Source organism: Pleurodeles waltl, chromosome 9, assembly GCF_031143425.1.
Source record: "Pleurodeles waltl isolate 20211129_DDA chromosome 9, aPleWal1.hap1.20221129, whole genome shotgun sequence".
Taxonomy (NCBI): domain Eukaryota; kingdom Metazoa; phylum Chordata; class Amphibia; order Caudata; family Salamandridae; genus Pleurodeles; species Pleurodeles waltl.
The window spans coordinates 1,180,193,543-1,180,213,758 of record NC_090448.1 but is presented as its reverse complement, the minus strand read 5'-3'; the positions used below and the strand labels follow the sequence as shown (position 1 = coordinate 1,180,213,758).

The 20,216-nt window shown below is 43.1% G+C and overlaps 1 protein-coding gene across 1 annotated transcript in view; it reads left to right on the top strand.

Annotated features, from left to right (window-relative positions):
* The window catches only part of BAZ1A (bromodomain adjacent to zinc finger domain 1A), a 318,920-nt gene that overhangs the window by 29,613 nt on the left and 269,091 nt on the right, over positions 1–20,216 (top strand). Inside the window, exons 2-3 of the mRNA XM_069209108.1 lie at positions 15,674–15,952; positions 19,642–19,797. Coding sequence (XP_069065209.1) covers positions 15,674–15,952; positions 19,642–19,797 — 435 coding nt within the window. The remainder of the gene's footprint in view (positions 1–15,673; positions 15,953–19,641; positions 19,798–20,216) is intronic.

Below are 20,216 nucleotides of genomic sequence, written 5' to 3'. Positions count from 1 at the left end.
GCTAAAAAAAAAAAAAAAATTTTTTAAATTATATATCTATATATATATATATCTATCATCTATCTATCCTGGGTTTCAAACATCATCCAGACTACAAAGAAACATTAATCATTATTTTATTATTTACTAGTCACCTTGATTGTTTTACAATGCTTTTTTTTATTTTTATTACTGGGATTTTTCGCTAGGCTTCAGTCGTCCCACCAATGCATTACACAAGTAATGTGTAATGCATTATGCATTACACAAGTAATGTGTGTCTTAAGGGTAACGATCAGTACTGTGAGACTCACAAGAATAGTTGGTAGCACCCAAACCCTCTTTTATAGTGAATTTACAGACTCAACATTAGGGAGCTAACAATATGTTTTCAAGAGTTATTAGAATTTAAATCCTAATCCAGCGAACACAATATGAGTAGAAGTTACTTTAGTAAACAGGATATTAGCAATGATACATGCCATTTGGCAGACCAGCAAATATATTAAAACTGTGGTGATATTTTAGGGGTTCTTTGCCATCAGACCCCCCCCCCCCCCAACCCCACCCTACGCTAGTTACACTGATATTAGCACCAAAAGAAACCTACTTGAGTTTCATAGGCAGGCTACATATCCCTTTTGAACAATAGAAGCAGTGTTCAATAGAGACAGAAGCTACTGTTCTTGTCTCCACGTCTTGGTGGCTCTTTTATCCTCACAGGCCGATGAGCCTTTCTAAGGACTTTGTCTCTTTTCTGTAGCCTTCAGCAAGGCAAGGTGCTTGTGTCTTCTGCCGAACCTTCAGACTGAAGTCCATGGATTAAAGTTTCTCTGCCTAATGATGCTTCACTCCTGTCTGTGTGTGTGTATATATATATGTGTGTGTGTATATATATGTGTATGTGTGTGTGTGTGTGTGTAATATATATATATAGAGAGAGATGTGTGTGTATATATATATATATATATATATATGTGTGTATATATAGATATATATATATATAGGTGTGTGTGTGTATATATATATATATATAGATGTGTGTATATATAGATATATAGATGTGTGTATATAGATATATAGATGTGTGTATATAGATATAGATATAGATATATAGGTGTGTGTATAGATAGATATATATATATATATATATATAGATGTGTGTATAGACAGAGGGACTCCTCCCTTTCAGCTCCATTGCGCATGGGCGTCGACTACATCTTTAGTTTTTTTTTTTTTTCCGCCATCGGGTTCGGACATGTTCCTCTTCGCTCCGTGTTTCGGTTCGGAAAAGATAGTTATTAATCGGAAAATTCGACGGTATTGTTTGCGCTCGGTACCGGGTTAGTGCTAGCACATCGACACCGAAGAAAAGAAAAGCTCCGGCAGTCCTTCTGGGCTTCCACTCCTCGGCGGGGCCTGGTCGGCCCGACTGCGTGCATCTTCAAGGCCCATGGAACGGACCCCATTCCGCTTCTGCCCCAAATGCTACGGTAAGTATCCCTATACAGAGCAACACTTGGTCTGTAATCTGTGTTTGTCCCCCAAACACAGAGGATACGTGCAAGGCCTGTTGGGCATTTCGATCCAAGAAGACACTGTGGGATTGTAGAGCTCGAAGACTTCAAATGGCATCGACACCGTCTGGACATCCCGACGTCGAAGAAGAGGAGACATTCTCCATTCCAGATTTGGACTCGGACGAGCCAGAGAGCCAGCAGCTGACGAGGCAACAAACTGTGAGTAAACCAGCCCCGGCAAAAACTCACTCGAAAATCATGAAGGCCCAGGGGACGCCACCGCCAACAGGCCATGGCTTTACCCGGAAGCATGGTGACCAAACATCGGCACCGAAAAAGGCCTCCCAGCAGCCGAAGACATCTGACTCCGGTCGAGATACCTGCTCCGAACAGACTCTGCACCGAGAGGTCGGCACCCCGAAAACCAAAAAGGTTTCTTCGGAGCCGAAAAAGACTGCAGAAAAGGTTTCGTTGCCAAACACGCAGCCTCGGAGCCGAAACACAGCTCCTATACAGAAGAACAGGGCCTTTCCTCACAGTTACAAGGCCACAGGTTTGAACAAGAGCTGGGCATGGGAGAGCCAGACCATACCCAGAGAAGGCTCCATATACAAAGACACAGGGAAAATCAGAACTCTTCCTCCAATTAAGATGAAGCGGAAGTTTGAATTCCATGAGGCGGAAATGCAGCCAAAAGCTAAGGTGGCTAAAGAAAAAACACCACCAGAGTGTTCTCTACAGCCATCACCACCACACTCGCCACATCTGTCCCCAGTAGCAACACCCCCAATGATGCAGTCACCAACGTTCACAGGGATGAGCCAGGATGACCCAGATGCATGGGATCTGTACGACGCACCGGTCTCGGATGATAATAATCCGGATTGCTACCCGGCAAGGCCATCACCACTGGAGGACAGTACTGCTTACATGCATGTGGTTTCCAGGGCAGCTACTTTTCATAACGTAGCACTGCATGCAGAGCCCATAGGAGATGACTTCTTGTTCAATACCCTGTCATCTAGGCACAGCCAATATCAAAGTTTGCCAATGTTACCAGGCATGTTAAAACACGCCAAACAGGTGTTTCAAGACCCAGTCAAAAGCAGAGCCATCACACCTAGGGTGGAGAAGAAATATAAACCTCCCCCTACAGACCCTGTGTACATTACACAACAGTTAACTCCTGATTCGGTGGTAGTAGGAGCAGCCCGGAAAAGGGCAAACTTCTGGAGACGCACCACCACCCGACAAAAAGTCGGAAATTCGATGCAGCATGCAAAAGGGTGGCAGCACAAGCAGCCAATCAATGGCGAATTGCCAATTTGCAAGCTCTACTGGCAAGATACGACAGGGCACATTGGGACGAAATGCAACATTTCATTCAACACCTTCCCAAAGAGTTCCAGAAACGTGCTCAACAGGTTGTCGGAGGGCCAAACTAACTCCAACAACCAAATAAGGTCGGCTATGGACTCAGCAGCGGCGGCTAGAACAGTAAACATGGCTGTAACCATTCGGAGACACGCGTGGCTACGTACCTCCGGATTTAAGCCAGAAATCCAGCAGGCTGTGCTGAATATGCCTTTCAACTGACAATTGTTTGGGCCGGAGGTGGACACAGCAATAGACAAACTGAAGAAAGACACTGACTCGGCCAAAGCCATGGGCTGCTCTACTCCCCACAGAGCAGAGGACTTTTAGGAAGCCGCACTTTAGAGGGGGGTTTCGGGCCCAGACCACAGAGCCTTCCACCTCACAAGCCAGACCCACATACCAGGGACAATATCAAAAGGAGGTTTTCAGGGACAATGTAGGGGTGGACAGTTCCCTAAAATAAGAGGGAAATTCCAAAGCCCAAAAGCCCCACAAACTAAACAGTGACTCCAATGTCACAAACCCCCACCACACAACACCAGTGGGGGGGGGGGGAGGCTCACAGATTATTACCAAAATTGGGAACACATAACTACGGACGCGTGGGTCCTAGCCATTATCCAACATGGTTATTGCATAGAATTCCTACATTTGCCACCAAATGTGCCTCCAAGAGCACACAACATGTCCACACAACACTTAGATCTGTTACAATTAGAAGTCCAAGCATTGTTACAAAAAGAAGCAATAGAGCTGGTACCCAACCATCAAAAAGGAACAGGTGTTTACTCCCTGTATTTCCCAATTACAAAAAAGGACAAAACGCTGAGACCCATATTAGACCTGAGAACACTAAATCTTTACATCAAATCAGATCATTTTCACATGGTGACACTTCAAGACGTGATTCCCTTGCTCAAACAGGACTACATGTCAACATTAGATCTCAAGGATGCTTACTTCCACATACCCATACATCCTTCCCACAGGAAATACTTGAGGTTTGTAATCCAAGGCGTGCATTACCAATTCAAAGTGTTACCGTTCGGGATAACCCCACCAAGGGTATTCACAAAATGCCTTGCAGTAGTAGCTGCTCATATCAGGAGACAGCACATGCACGTATTCCCTTACTTAGACGATTCTTTAATAAAAACCAGTACTCAGCAACAGTGTCTTCTACACACCAAATACGTCATAGAAACCCTTCACAAACTAGGGTTCTCCATAAACTACCAAAAATCACATCTACAACCGTGTCAAATACAACAATACTTAGGAGCAACAATCAACACACAAAAAGGGACTGCCACTCCAAGTCCACAAAGAGTTCAAGCCTTCCAAAATGTAACACTAAACATGCACCCAAACCAACACTATCAAGTGAGGTTTGTAATGAAACTTCTAGGTATGATGTCTTCATGCATAGCCATTGTCCCAAACGCACGACTACACATGTGGCCCTTACAACAGTGCCTAGCAACACAATGGACACAAGCACAGGATCAACTTCAAGATCTAGTGTTGATAGACCGCTAAACACACTCCTCGCTTCAATGGTGGAATCCTATAAATTTAAACCAAGGGTGGCCATTCCAACACCCTGTGCCTCAATACGTGATCACAACAGATGCCTCCATGATGGGGTGGGGAGCACACCTCAACCACCACAATATACAGGGACAATGGGACGCTCAACAAAGACAACTTCATATAAATCATCTAGAGCTGTTAGTGTTTCTAGCATTGAAAGCTTTTCAACCGTTAATAGCCCACAAACACATTCTTGTCAAAACAGACAACATGACAACAATGTATTACCTAAACAAACAGGTAGGGACACACTCATTACAACTGTCTCTTAGCACAAAAAAATTGGCATTGGGTGATTCACAACCACATTCGCCTAATAGCACAGTATATCCCAGGGATTCAAAACCAGTTAGCTGACAATCTGTTGATCACCAACAAACACATGAATGGGAAATTCATCCCCACATACTAAAAACTTACTTTCTATGCTGGGGAATTCCAGAAATAGACCTATTCGCAACAAAAGAAAACGCAAAATGCCAAAACTTTGTGTCCAGTTATCCACACCCACACTCCAGGGGCAATGCGTTATGGATGAGCTGGCCAGGTATATTTGCCTATGCTTTTCCCCCTCTCCCACTCCTTTCGTATCTGGTAAACAAATTGAGTCAAAACAAACTCAAACTAATACTAATAGCACCAACCTGGGCTCTCCAACTGTGGTACACAACACTACTAGACTAATCAGTAGTACCTCATATCAAACTACCAAACAGACCAGATCTGTTAACTCAACACAAACAGATCAGACACCCACATCCAGCATCGCTCAATCTAGCAATCTGGCTCCTGAAGTCTTAGAATTTGGACATTTAGAGCTTACACAAGAATGTATGGAGGTCATTAAACAAGCTAGAAAACCTACTACAAGACATTGTTACGCTAACAAATGGAAAAGATTTGTTTATTACTGCCATAATAATCAAATTCAACCGCTACATGCTTCCGCAAAAAACATTGTAAGCTATTTACTACACCTACAAAAATCTAAACTAGCTTTTTCTTCCATTAAAATACATCTCACAGCAATATCTGCCTATCTGCAGATTACACATTCAACATCACTCTTTAGAATCCCAGTCATCAAAGCATTTATGGAGGGTTTAAAAAGAATCATACCCCCGAGAACACCACCAGTCCCCTCGTGGAACCTCAATATTGTATTAACACGACTCATGGGTCCACCATTCGAACCCATGCATTCTTGTGTGATGCAATACTTAACCTGGAAAGTGGCCTTCCTAATAGCTATCACAGCACTTAGAAGAGTGAGTGAAATACAAGCATTTACTATACAAGAACCCTTTATACAAATACATAAACATAAAGTGGTTCTCCGTACAAATCCCAAATTCTTACCAAAGGTCATATCACCGTTCCACCTAAACCAAACAGTGGAACTCCCAGTATTTTTTTCCACAACCAGACTCAGTAGCTGAAAGAGCCTTACATACGTTGGACATTAAAAGAGCACTAATGTACTATATTGATAGAACAAAACAATTTTGCAAAACAATTGTTTGTAGCCTTCCAAAAACCTCATGCAGGAAATCCAATATCCAAACAAGGCATTGCCCGATGGATAGTGAAATGTATTCAGACCTGCTACTTTAAAGCAAAAAGAGATCTACCTATTACGCCAAAGGCACACTCCACTAGGAAGAAAGGTGCCACAATGGCCTTGCTAGGAAATATACCTATGATAGAAATCTGTAAGGCAGCCACATTGTCTACGCCTCATACATTCACAAAACATTACTGTGTAGATGTGTTGTTAACACAACAAGCCGCAGTAGGACAGGATGTATTATGAACATTATTTCAGACAACTTCAACTCCTACAGGCTGAACCACCGCTTTTGGGGAGATAACTGCTTACTAGTCTACGCACAGCATGTGTATCTGCAGCTACACATGCCATCGAACGGAAAATGTCACTTACCCAGTGTACGTCTGTTCGTGGCATGAGATGCTGCAGATTCACTATTATACTAAATGAGACTACTGGATTTCTAGGCAGCAGGATCATTCATGGTGTGGGGGACTGAGTCTGGCCCACGTGGAAGGAACTCTGTCACCCTAAATCCGTTTTTTGCTCCTGCTAACTAGCAGTGCCTCATTCCTCCCAAAGGGAAGAGATGATTGGGCAGCCGAGCGCATGACATCTTTGGAACTTCTCAGGGAAGTCGTGGTCACTCAGATCCAAACCAACTCTCATTAACAGTATGATCTCATATACAAATGACAAAGGCAGTATATAATGTTTTAATAAAATGACTGCATTTTAGACATTAAGGCGTGAGCCGCAATAACCAGAACCATACAACACAGTAGGATTGAAATAGTCACCAGGAGAGTAAAACATAAGAATAACGCTATCATGGTGTTTAGCAGTTTCTACTCTCCCTCTGCTAGTTCTATTTCCAGCACAGCATGTTAAGCTTCTAACTTGCCTTTCTGAATCCCTCTGGAGACATAAACCCTCATACCTGAGCAAAGGCCTGTGATCTGATTCAGCATCTGCAACGAGGCAGTCAGCGTCTAGTTGTGGTTCCCTGGTCGGAATCTCCCTCTTGCGTGTATTAGGACAAGGAAGTGTTTTTATAACTAACATGTGATCACAAAAATGTCCCTACGCAGGAATGCCAAAGACTAAACTCCTACCACGTCTATCGGCAATGTACCAGACTGTATCCTTGACTGAAGCACAGAGTGAACAAGAATGTGTTATGGAGAACTCCAGTGCTGAAGTAGGCTAAACAGTGTGATATGAAATATAAAACAAGACCATAGAACTGGCTATTTGAAAAATAACAGTACAAAGCCGAATAAAAAGCATTTAGAGCAAAGTGCACGGAGGCTCTAAGCTGCGAGCAAAGGAATAAAATACATCCAGGGCAAAATGCACAAAGGCCTGAAGCTAATGCGCAAAGGATACGTAAAACTGACCACACTACAAGACAAACTACCTCCCCCCTCAGCTTCACGAAGGAACTGAAGACATGACTTTTCTAATAAACCCCACCCACCCCCCTCCTTTGCGCACCGTGAAACCCTAACGGGTGAGTAGTTGCACTGACTGACTGATATTAAGCAGGACACATCAAGAAGTGCACAAGGAGAAACTCCAACCTTTCAAGTCCTACAAATATAATTTCACTAGTGGGACAATCCAATGGTAGATATATTTGCTCATAGAAGAAAACACAAAATGCTCAAACTTCGCCTCCAGGTATCCACACCCAATAGGCAGTGTAGTATGGATGACTTGGTCAGGGATATTTCCTAGCGTTTTTCTGCTTCTCCCACCCAGGAAGAAAATGCATCACTACAAAATGACACTTACTCTAGTGGCACCAATTTGGGTCACACACTTAGTACTTCAGTCTAGTAGAAATGTACTCCCCTCACAAGATACTTTCCGAGTAGATCTTCTCAAAGCGCACAAATGTCTTATCAGGCACCCAGACCCTAAGAAACTTAATCTTGAAATGTGACACATGAGGTCTTACAGTTTGGGTATTTAAATCCCATAGAAGAATGTATGACTGTCCTTCGGAAAGCTCACAGGCCACTTGCGCATGTTAAATTTAAGGATTTGAAACACTCTTCTAAATTTAAACATTTCAGTTGCTCTAGTGGTAGTTAACAACTCAACTGAATTCAGCTAACTGTGCAAGACAAACCATTGTGGCTCCAACTGCTATAAAAGGCAGGATTGGCCTACATATCTGTAGCGCTACATCTAGCGGCTGGAGCAACATATATACAAAATATATACAAAATGGAGAACATACATCACTTTTTTTTTTTCCCAGTTTCTGTAATAAAAGTTTTATGTGGGGTCTCAAATGTATAATACCACCAGCTCCAGTTTGGAATTTAAATATAATGCTTTCACGACGAATGCGCCCACCATTTGAACCCTGTGAATTCAGTTCTTATTATGGAAAGTGGCCACCACAATAGCTATCCCTTCTTTACTGAGTTGGCTTTACATGCTCAATATTCAAGAATGTTTTATTCAAGTTCATATGGTTAGAGTGGTATTGAATTCATCTGAAACTTTTACCAAAAGCGTTCTCACCATTCCACTTAAATCAGTATACAGTATTTTTCTTCTCCTGAATCTAGAAAGTTGTTGAAAGGACCTTATATACACTTGATATTAGGAGCGCTCATGTACTACATTATTAAAACAAAAGCATTTCAGAAGACTGATCAACTATTTGTAGTATATGCAGCACCACAAAATGGACAAGCTATTTCAAAAGAGGGTAGTGCTAGGTGAATGCTAATTTTTATTCAAACCTGCTGCATAAAACATAAGAGATTTCTGTACCCCCAAGTTAACACTCTGCACGTAGAAACAAAGCAACCATGCCTTTTTTAGGTAACAATCCGATAGCTGATATGTTTAAGCTGCAGCATGTTCAACAATACACTTTGTGTGGATATACTAGTAGTATAACAGGCCGTTTTTGGTCAGACAGTATATAAACACAGTTTCAAACATCTGCCACAACGTTCTACGAACCACAGATAGGAGGATACTGCTTTAAAGTTTAGCAAATCATGTGTATCTGCAGCAACATGCTGCGGACGGAAAATGTTAACTTCTTAGCAACTGTTCAGTGTGTAGTGCTGTAGATTCACATGAGCTCTTCCACCTCCCTATCTGTGGGCATTGTCAGCATATGTTATTTTTTATGAAAGGCAATGCATGGGCTTCATATTACATTTAGACATTACATTTTCACTATTTCTATTCCCTTGCTCCTGCTGGACGGAAAACAATCTACTGCTGGAGCTGGGGCCCTTGTGTATTGTGCAATGAGTTTACACCGTGTGACTCACAACTTCTTTGAGGGGGAGGCGCAACCTGCAGTTTTCAGATCCACCAGTAGATGAGAAGAGTATGCAAAGCATGTGAATCTACAGCACTACGCACTATGGACAGATGTTTACAGTGTAAGTAACGTTTTCCTTACTGTTTGAAAACAAGAACTGAAAGATTCATTTTTATGAAACCTTGTTCATTATTTAAAAACAATAAGTAGAAAAGCAATGCAACCCATTTTAAAATAAATATATATTCCAAAAGGCAAAATGATCATGTTGCAATGGAACAAATATTTTATCATTAAATAATATATTTGTTTAAAACATTCACCAAAATGAACATGAATAATCCAAAAAGATAACTAAAATAAATGAATATATCAGGGTCTTTTAGATGTATATAAATTGTAATCTTTTTATAGGCATTTTGGATAGTGTCAGTCATGTTGTGTTTTGTAAAATTTAGAGAACTTCATATCATATAATGCCTAACTTCCTTTTGAGATGATGGGTGGGTATTGTGTAAGGGATACGGGATCAAGTTTTGCATTCTCTACATGTGGGTTGATGAACACACACTCCATCTTAACCAGATGGAGAGTCTGCTTGGGTGGGTATTGGGGGCACGCGATTGTGGCAACTGCATAGAGCTTGCATTGTTTCCCAAAAATACAAAGAATGCATAAGTCCTTCAGCTTTTGAATTAAATTGAAATATTTCAGAAAACGATACTGCAGAATTTGTGTTCATTTTTTACACTTTTTTTTGTTTGTTTTTTTGAGGGTTTGAAGTGCTTCTATGTTTATTTTGAGGTTTTCCCCACTTTAAAAGAAACTGACAAGCTGTTGAAATATAATAGTTTAAAAGGACATTTGGCATTACCAATATGTATCCAACGGAAACCCCTTCTTCCTGATTATTATGATATGTAGAACTACAGGCATAATACAGTTAACTTCCATGGTGTTTGCCTTTAGTCCCCTGTAGGCCTGGATATTGCTTGTGTAAAGGTTTGTTTTTGGCTGTATACACAGAATCCTATTAAAATCATGTACACTTTTTCTGCAGTGAGTGTTTTATTATCTCTTGGTGGATTTTCATAGATTTTTTTGGTCCCTGTCTAAAGGTTAAAAGAAATATCCGATAGTTCAGCCTTCAGATAAGTCCGGCAAGGATTGTAAAATAGAGACCGTAAGACCACCAGGTAGCTTGTTAACTTCTCATCAATTTATATAATTATAAAGCTAATGCAGTTCGCTTCTCAACATTCCTATTAAAATGTGCCTAGAGACAAAGCATTCCCCCAGTTCCTGCATGTATTCTAATTTAATTTCCCACTAGATTCCTCTTTAACTGTGATATCCGAGCCCCGCCCATCACATCTTTATAAACCTGATATCCGAGTGGTCCCCTGAGAATTGGTCAGTCTGTAGCAAGGCTACCTACCCGCTGTGCTACAGTCCAGTTGAGTCCTCTCCCAGACGTTGAACGTGTGTGAGCGAACTTTGGTGTACTGACAGCCTTTGACAGGCATTTACTTCACCATCTTGAAATCTTTACTTTCAACTACAGAATAATCTGACTAATTTACATTACTTGTAAACCAGGCACCAGTGTATTCAGTGGGACAACCTTAAGTAATTATGTGGGACTTTTCTGCAACTACACATTCATATTTGTATTATTGTCTGACCGTTAACTTACATTACAATAGTTTTCCATAGCAAACAGTGCCGGTTGTTTAATAATTGGTATTTAGTCAGCAAGGATGGTATCTCCCGCCACTTCTAGGCTTTGTATGAACAAGGCTTTCAAGACTGATTTGCATATGGCTGGGTCCAAACTGGGGTGGCGTGGTGAGCAAAAGAACGATGGATTAAACCCAGATCTGTGACTGGGGGTGAGTGTTTGCATTGTCAGCCCTACTCCGTCCATCATCCTTTTGTGTTGTTAAAGGGTAGGTTAGGATCTTCATATTTTAGCTGCCTTCTCCATAAAGCATAACACCAAAGGAGCATCTAAACTAATGTGTGTAGAGCTTCAGCACCAAGTCATCCTGTTCAACAGGTGTGAGCATGGGTTATGGTGTTGCTGTATAATTCCTGCAGGACCTGTAATAAAACAGTTAATCCTGTGCTTCTCCTTCTTGATCTATGCACCTCCTCCAAGGTTGTGGCCGTCTGCAAATGCTGAAGAATAAGCTCTTTCCTTGCTACAGTGGTATTGAAGGGTCATAGGGTTAATCCTTTGAGGATTAGGTCTGCTCAAGCTTGGCTTTTCTTGAGGACACCGATCCCACTCTTATTCCAAGGCTTGCAGTTTAGCTGACTTTTTTTTCTTTGCAAAAAGTGTTCTCAGCACCATCCATAAGTCTTACGTGTTGCTTGCGAAAGTAGCTTTATCACCATACTTGCATACTCTTAAAGCCAACTTTCAGTATCTGATCAGCTGAGGAACGGGGTGCCTGTTCAGCAGTCTCGAAACACAGTTCTATCTCCCTTACTCTTTTATTTGTACCCTCATGGAACACTACTGTCTGGATCTCCCAAGTAAAGGTCCGTCCAGTCTTGCCGGTGATTGCTTTAATCTTGGTGCGGGTCATGTCTGAAGGATGTGTACAAGATGTGCTTGTGGGACAGATGCCAGCCTATGTCTGAGCTTGATTCACATGAGACTTGTATGAACTAGTCAGAATGGGGACTCTTTGCTTTGAAGCACACACATTCTGAACAGCATCTGCAGGATGCATTCTTCAGAATCTGAGGAGTGCTCATTATTTGAAGCAAGTGTATAGCAGTAAACCAGTCTGTTGTCATTGAAGAATAGGGGGCAACAAATGTAGCTGTCCAATAAGACTAAATCGAGAGGAAGCAAAACAATTATGCCAACATTATTATAGAGGAATGCATGTATAGTAGTGTCACAAAAATTGACTAGACACAAAATGTAAAATATAACCTCCGTCGAAGGGACTTAAGTGATCACACAATACAGTGATAATAGTGAAATCGCATTATAAGGAAGGGCCCTGGCCTGATGTGCATGTTCTGTTACTGTGGCCATGGACAGGTAGCTTATTTCCCATGCAGGAATGTCATTCAGCAGTCGGTTACCCCTTTTGTCAACATGGTTTCCATCCCACAGACAATCCATCATCAGACAGACCAGTGAGCGTGATCCAAGGCACTGGAAATGGCAGACTGGCAGCCACGCGGGCAACTAATAGAAGGGTCAGTTCTCTAATGGCCAGGGTGGAAGGTTCCAGAATTGATAAGCCTTGCAGGTTTGGAGAAGACTGGCGGTGTGAAGGAACAGTAGCGAACTGGAAACACCTTACCTAAGTTATCCGCCCCTCTAGCGGCTGCCTGTGATCAGAAGCTAGCTTACCCAGCTCCAGCCAGTGGATCCTTTCCCTTCAGCACCCATGGTTGCGGTGTAGTCTTGGTGCATGTTTTGGAAGCCCCAGAGGGCACTTCTTCTAGTGGGAGCACTCTCTTGGGACCGGTGATTCTCAGGATGACCCCTATTCTGGCCTTTGTAGAGTTGACCCTGTTGTTAGTGACCCATGTATCTTCTCACTTGTTTGCTTTGGTGCTTCTGACTGCTCACTGTTCAGTCTGATGATGGATTGTCTGTGGGATCAAACCGTGTGGACAAAAGCGGAAAGAAACTGCTCACTGAACTCCCTGCACAGTTATCTGTACATGGTCACAATCTAACGGGACGCGCAGAGCAGGCCAGTGCACTTGCGGGTAACACACGTCTTTCATTATCACTGCATTGTCTGATCACTGGAGCATTCAGTACCTTCATATTATATTTCGGGTCTAATCTCAATTTTTGTGATACTATTTTTCAAGCATACATAAAGATTTAGGCAATTGAGCCCCATGCATTCGGCGCCTGCTGTCAGGTAGGTCCGAAGAGAGACTGAATTACTTCCAGGGTCTGGTGTCAAGAAAATGACGAGCTGCGTGACATCAGCCGAGGTCAGGAGATTAAAACCAAAATACTATGATGTTAGTTAGGGACTAAATTAAACATTAAAAAAAAAAAAATGTATTACATTTTTAAACAAAGGTAGCACCATCATTAACAAGTTTGTAATATATGCTTTCAGTGTATTCACCAAAAATAGAGAAGGCATTGTTCATGATGTCCTTCCACAGCTAGCCCAGTAATTAATGTAAGAAAGTGGTATTGGTACAGGATTCCTTTGTCCCCAGTGTGGTGGCGTGGAGCCCATCCCTGTGATCCCTTTCCGAGGTCAGTCGAGGCGTAAAACGTTGAAGTGATCTGTGCTCTGCCCCCACTTACATGGTGGCCTCTGCAGGTTAAATAGGTTTTTAGCTCCATAGCTTCGATTGAAGATTACCCGTAACACGATGAGTGGATGAAGAAAAAGGGTTGATAGAAACTCGAACCTAATGGTGGTCTTTGAAGAATGTGGTGCACCATCTTCGTGCTTTGTTGTGGACCCCAAAGTGTTTATCGGGTCAGCCGGGTGCAGTGTGACCGCGTTGGACGTGGCATTAACGTCTTACACGGTAACAGTGGCAGATCCGCACCTTACATGTGGTGGAGCAGGGTCCAAGGAGGAGCCCGATTTAATGACATGGGTTAAGGTGGCAAAAAAATAAAGTTCAATGAGGGTAAAATCGCCAGTGTGAGAAAGATGGGAGGAGAGAGTAGAAATGTCTACCCTCCTAGACTGGTTGCTAGACTGAAAATCCTGTACAGCTGCCTTGCTGCTATGACCTGTGTATTTATATGGCACGTTCCATACTCCTTGCAAGGCCTAAAGTGCTTTGTGTAGGGTCAGGTTGATGCATTCCTAATTGTATTTGGGATGCACGCTTGAAGCCGTTTTCTTATTTGGCCTCAGTGTAGTAAGTTCCTTGTCTGAGTGGTGGGTTTTGGGGTACATCATTTTGGGGTGGCACTTAGTCATCTGTTCTGGAAGCTTGGCATCTAAGTCTTCAACCACCATTGATTGGTTTTGTGGTAGCTGAGAATTGTCTAAGTGCCGGCACCAGCACTCCTCGGATATTCCCGACTACTCTCTCTCCACCTGTTAGATGGAGATCCAAGTGCGTGGCTAGTTTAATGGAAAAACCGCCCTTAGTGGGACATAATCCTTGGAATGTTTGGGGTGGTATCTCGGCCCCAAACGCTGCTGGGTCCTTCTACTTATCTCTGCCTGCCTTCTTTTCAACTGTCGAGATGACTGGCCTGCAATTAAGTTGTTTTCAAATAAAAAATAAACACGCTGAATAGATATTTGTAATGGAGTTTAACTGTGTTGTGCGGACTCTGCACCATCTCCAAGTAATCCTCGACTGTCCGTCAAGCGCCCAAAAGGATGAACTCTGGTACCCATTCGGAGTGCATTAGTATTCAGGCCTTCAACCACCCTGGACACTGCCTCATAAGCACAGTACATGCTGGCTGCCCCCTACCCAAGAAGAGATGACCTGTTACTGCCCCGCAGCAGCCGGTCCCGTCCGTTCACAGGCTCATTTATAAGTTGCACAGATGCTATCTGCATAGACCGTCTACCATCTCAGATCCGGTCTGTCAGTCTAGAACCTGTTTCTCTGCACGCTGTATTTGCTGCTCTAACCAGCACAGGCCTGAAGATTTGCTGCTTTTGTTCCACATCGACCCAGGTTGTACTTGATGTGTTTGGGGGGAGATTTCACGGGTGCCAACTGCTTTGTTTTGTGTGTTACTGAAACCTCGTGAAGCTGTTGCTGCCTGTTATGGGTTGCTTTTGAGTACCCGCGGAGTCTTTTGCACAGTTCTGGATTGATCTGCAACTTCAGCTAAACATGATTGGCTTATTAAATGTTGTGGAGCCGTACACTGCTGTTTGTGTGACAGTTCCTGGGGTGTTCTTAATTCTGATCGGTCACAGATTCTTTACCTGGGTTTGAGGAGTAACCCAATTGTGATATTGATTAAAAACAGTCTGCGTGCACCCATGCCCCTTCTTGTCTACTGTGTTCTTCCTAGATTACTTTGCCTCTTGCTGTGACCACCCATCTTATGTGCGAGCATCCTACTGTGGGCTGCTTGTGCATGAATGGTCTCTGCTCGATGCTGATGCATTAAACCAAAGTACCCTGTCATGAGTACCTTGCTTCAACTGGTGTAATACAGTTTGTTTTCTTTACTAGTTTTAGAAGTAAAGAAACCTTGTACATGTGTATTTTGTGCTTAACGGTTCCCCATTTTTTTTAAAGCTTTGGGCTTGCAGCTACCTTTTTGCCAAGCACCAAGATTCGCGTGTTTTCCGTATGCTTCTGTAGACGGAATTATATATAACCTCCTTATTTGATTTGTTCTTCTTTTCCCTCCAGTGAGTTCTTCGAACGCACCATTCTCTGTAACAGCCTCGTCTGGAGCTGTGCCATCACCGGCAAGGCTGGCCTCACCTACCAAGAGGCCGTGGAATCAGAGAAAAAAGCCCGCCGCAACATCCAGAACTTCCCAGAACCCTTGATCGGTCCAGTGCTGTACCTGGCTGGCCGCACGCGCCGCGCCCGCCTTCACGAGGTGTGCGATGATGTCCACGCCTACCTCCACAACCGCTTCTTTGTGGGGGAAACAGTTGAGGTGTTGAGGAACAGTGGTGCAAGGTAAGTGCTGTAGGCCGCCTTGTAACCAGATGGAATAGACTGGCATGGAGATGGATTGTAGAGGGGGGAGGGGTGCAAGAAATCTGGTTATGGGTTAAGGAAATAAGTACTTACCCTAAGGAATTATCACAATCCTGGTCAGGGGGAACCCTTACAGTTGCTAAATTAACCTGAGCTCAACACCCTGGTAGCTATGGCACAGGGAGGACTGGCTTAACTTGGAGGCAATGTGTAAAGTCTGTATGCAGTATCAAACCAGTAAGAAAGCCAAAACACAACAGTTACAATCCCAAACCAATATAGAAAAATTGTTTGTTATAATATACAAAATCACACCAAAAAATCCATTAAGGGCAATTCGAGATACATTTTTTTTTTTTTTTTTTAAGGTTTAAATTAAAAATGATGCCGAAAAGCGTTAAGGACAACAATGGTCAACTGGTTGCTGTAGATCCCGAACTAGGTGCAATTTGAGGCCAGCTGCGATGGAGAGTGGGTTGGATAAAGGAACCAGGTTCGACCCACTCGGAGGTGTTACCTTGGCAGTAGGTCTCAAAAATAGAAGTGAAAAATCTTCAGCTGGACAAAGCAGCAGGCTGTAGTCCAGGGCGGCTGCATGAAGTTGGATAGACATGAAACACAGGTGAAGATGTTGGGGTTTAACAGGAAATCTCCAAGTGGGAATACTTTTGGAATTTCATGCTTGGTGATGGCTCCTTTCTGGCCGAATACTTTTTCAAGGTTTCGTTATTTTGTACTATTTTGGTACTTGGATTCCTCCAGTGTGGCAATATTGCACGTGATAGCCGAAGAGGGCTCTAGGTGACTGGATAACAGCTCCACGAGGTCCCACAGAGGAGGATTCGCGGTCAAAAACAAGCTTCGAGCAGGAGAAACTTAAATCTTGAGCTCAGTGGTAACGTGACTTGGTCGGGTTGATTGCAAGTTTATCCCAGTCGTCTGGAGGTCTTATGGAAGCAGTCGGGTATAGCCAAGAGGTCCCGGACCTCAGGAACAGCACTTGGGGCTCAAGAAGCTACCTCAGGTTTCAGGAAAGGCCTCTTGTAGCTTGTTGTGTCCCTGTACCTTGAGCAGGAAGTCAGACATATTACCCTTGGAGTGCATTCATTTGTCCTGGGTTTAAACGGTAACGGGTCCTGCCCGGGGCTCCCAATAGATCTCAAGACAGCAGGTTTGGTCCTCTTCTGATTTTCTTCAGGTCCAGAAGTGTTGTGAGGAGAGTACTAGGGATGCAACATTTATGCCTGGTACCAGCTACCAGGATGGGGATGGAGGGAGTGACTCCTAGCTGCTCCCTAACAGGTGTAGTAAAAGTTCCTAGGGGTTACCCTACCCACTTTTGCAGCACTCCTTTGTGGGCTACTGCAAACAGTCCCACGGTGCCCCACTGCCTACATCCAAGATGCCAATCCCTTCTCCCCTGGTTCAGGGCCTGTTTGCCATCTCCACCAGGTAAATGATCAGCCACTCCTATGTGGTCACTTTAAACCAGTTCTTGGGGGCAGCTCCCCTACCGCTGAGATTGGTGCCTGTCTGATGGGGGAACAAAAGAAGGTAGGGGTGTCCGTCCAGGTGTCATCTGATATCTGTCTGTGACTGGCAAAATCCCCTTTCAAGTAAATAAAGCCCAAATGGTCATCCAGTCAGTGGAGCAAAACACCTCTTCTCACCCAGGTCTTTCTCTGCTCTGGGAGCTGTTTTCACACCTCATTCAGGCTTGAGCACTCAAAGGGCTACAAATGAAGGCTAATGTTAGTCAACATTCAGAGGCTTTAGGCAAGAGAAAGATAATTTTTAAAAGTACCTTTTCGTTAATATTTTTTTTTTTGAATCAGCCGTCACCATTGAATTGGGATTTTAATAAGTATTAAAACCTAACATTTGTTTGTGCTTCTAGCTGGTTTCCCCCCGAGATAGCAGAATTAATATTGCTTCCCAGTGTTTCTGTGGGCCATTCAGCCTTGCTACAGACTCAATAGCTCTTGAGCTCCTGTCACTGCTAGAACATGTTGACATAACATTTCTATATGTCCTACTTTTAAATAGTATTCACTCTGCTTCATGGGCTACATTCAAGGCTTTCATGGGGATTTCTTTTTAATATTGAAGAAGGAAGCTTTGACCTGTTAAGAGTTTATTTTGACATGCCGAGTTAGTTTTTAAGCGGCTACAATGGTAGGACTGATGCTGGGCTTGCACTGCCACTGTAATGGATAGCACAATAGGTGCTGCGGTCCGTTAGTGACGTTTAACTTCCAGGCCCTGGACACATGTACCAAATACTAGGGACTTGTAGGCAAGTTAATATGTCGATTTAGAAGTATAACAATTCCACCATGTTTAAAGCTGGGACTACAGGCATTTTGCCATTAGTAAACAGGGATAAAATCCAGAGTTCTACAGCCGGCCAAATAATAGGTTGGTCAAAAATCCTGCAGCAATCCATGCAAAGCATGGCCCTTTCCTACAGTGAGTTTAAGGCTGCCACACTGACTGTGGTTGAGTCCGTTGACTACTAAACATCACGTATTGGGTTCTTATGTTTCTCCCATAGGCATTGGCGAATCTTGAAGGAGCGAAGATGGTGACTGTTTGATTTTTCTTACACAGTATACCACAAGGTGGTAAAACTGCACCACCTTGTAACTAAATGTATTGTAATACTGGTATGTTGTGTAATAGCACAATTATCTGCTGGCTGGTTCAGATGTTATGGCATGCTGGCGAGCGAAGTACTCGCTTGAAGCTTAAGACTCAGTAGCAAGTAAGGTCTGTCAGACATACTTGAACTGTCCTATGAGCTACTTTCTAGACCTAGAGCTGGTGAGTGGTGGCCAGTTCTTTTGTTTGCATTGGCTTATTGTAAGCAGGAGAGCTAAAAATCTTAGTTGCCTTTTCTGTAGGGGTTGAACGCTTACTCTTTCTACTGGTTATGTTAACTAACGTTATTTGTGATAAAGATCTGTTAATATTATATTTTCGAAGCAGTCACAGACCCCCATAGAGGTTTTGAGGACCACTAGGGGTCCCCGGACCACAGGTTGGGAACCACTGCCCTAGTGCATCTGGCAGAGTTGCCTCTGTAAGGTAAAGTATTTCTCAATTTGGAATGGCTTTATATGGGTAACCCAGCAGCTATATCTACAATACTTTTGCAACCAAGAAAATAAATCTCTTCAATTCTACATGGTTTATCATTCAAATATCAACTTTAAATATAATAATGGTTTGGAATTCAACCATTTTTTTTTAAACATAAGGTCATAAATTGTCAAAATACACACATTTTAATCTTGTATATACACTTTTCCATTTTGGTATACATGTAGTAATTCAGCCTAGCACAATCTTCTGACTTAGTAGGCTAGACTTCCCACAGGAGAGCTACATACAGGTAGCTGGAGAGCTACCAGTAGCTCCTGAGCTACTCATTGGCAAAACCTGCTCTAAATGAAGGATTTGCTTCTTGTATAACTGTGCATAATTATCCAGAAAGTGTGCATAATTACATGAAAGCAAATTACATTAATGTCACTCATCACTAGTAATGAGAACGGATGTAGTCTGCTGAGACCCCTTCTCATTTCGGCACTCAAGGGGTAAGGACTGATGTCTGTTGAGGAGGAAGTGCAAGCATTCTTTAGAGTGTAACTTCAGTGACTCTGCAGGTTACAGTGCATGATCCTGGAGGTGAAGCCCCCGCCGAAGGAAAATGGGATGATGAATGGCCACACTCAGAGCCCACCTGCCGTTGCCACGGAGACCATCGTCATCAGTGACAGTGATGAGGAGCCAGATACCCCCAAAGCCTCTGCTCGGAACGGGTGAGCTACCTGCATGAATGGTCTATGGAGCCTCCTTAAAACTTTTTTGAGTTTCTTGTCCACCCAGAAGATATTCTTTAATAACTGTAAACCCATCATTTGGTGAATCTGTGAGAAATAATGCTTTTTAAATGTAACCGGGTAGGAGAAAAGAGCCCACCTTTGGGGGAGCTAATCAATTAATGAAGTCATATTTATAGAGTGCGGCATATCACCAGCGAGGGTATACAGATGCTTTGCTGCGGGTCTCATTCGAAAAGCCAGGTCTTTCAGACCTTTCTGAAGTTGGTCAGTGAAGGCAAGGTGCAGAGGTGGAGGGTGTTCCAGGCTTTGGCAACAAGACTGGAGAAGTAGAGTCCTCCAGTCTGGCAGTGCACGGGGGGGTCTGTGTGAGGGCAAGGTCTGTCGAGGTTCCTAGA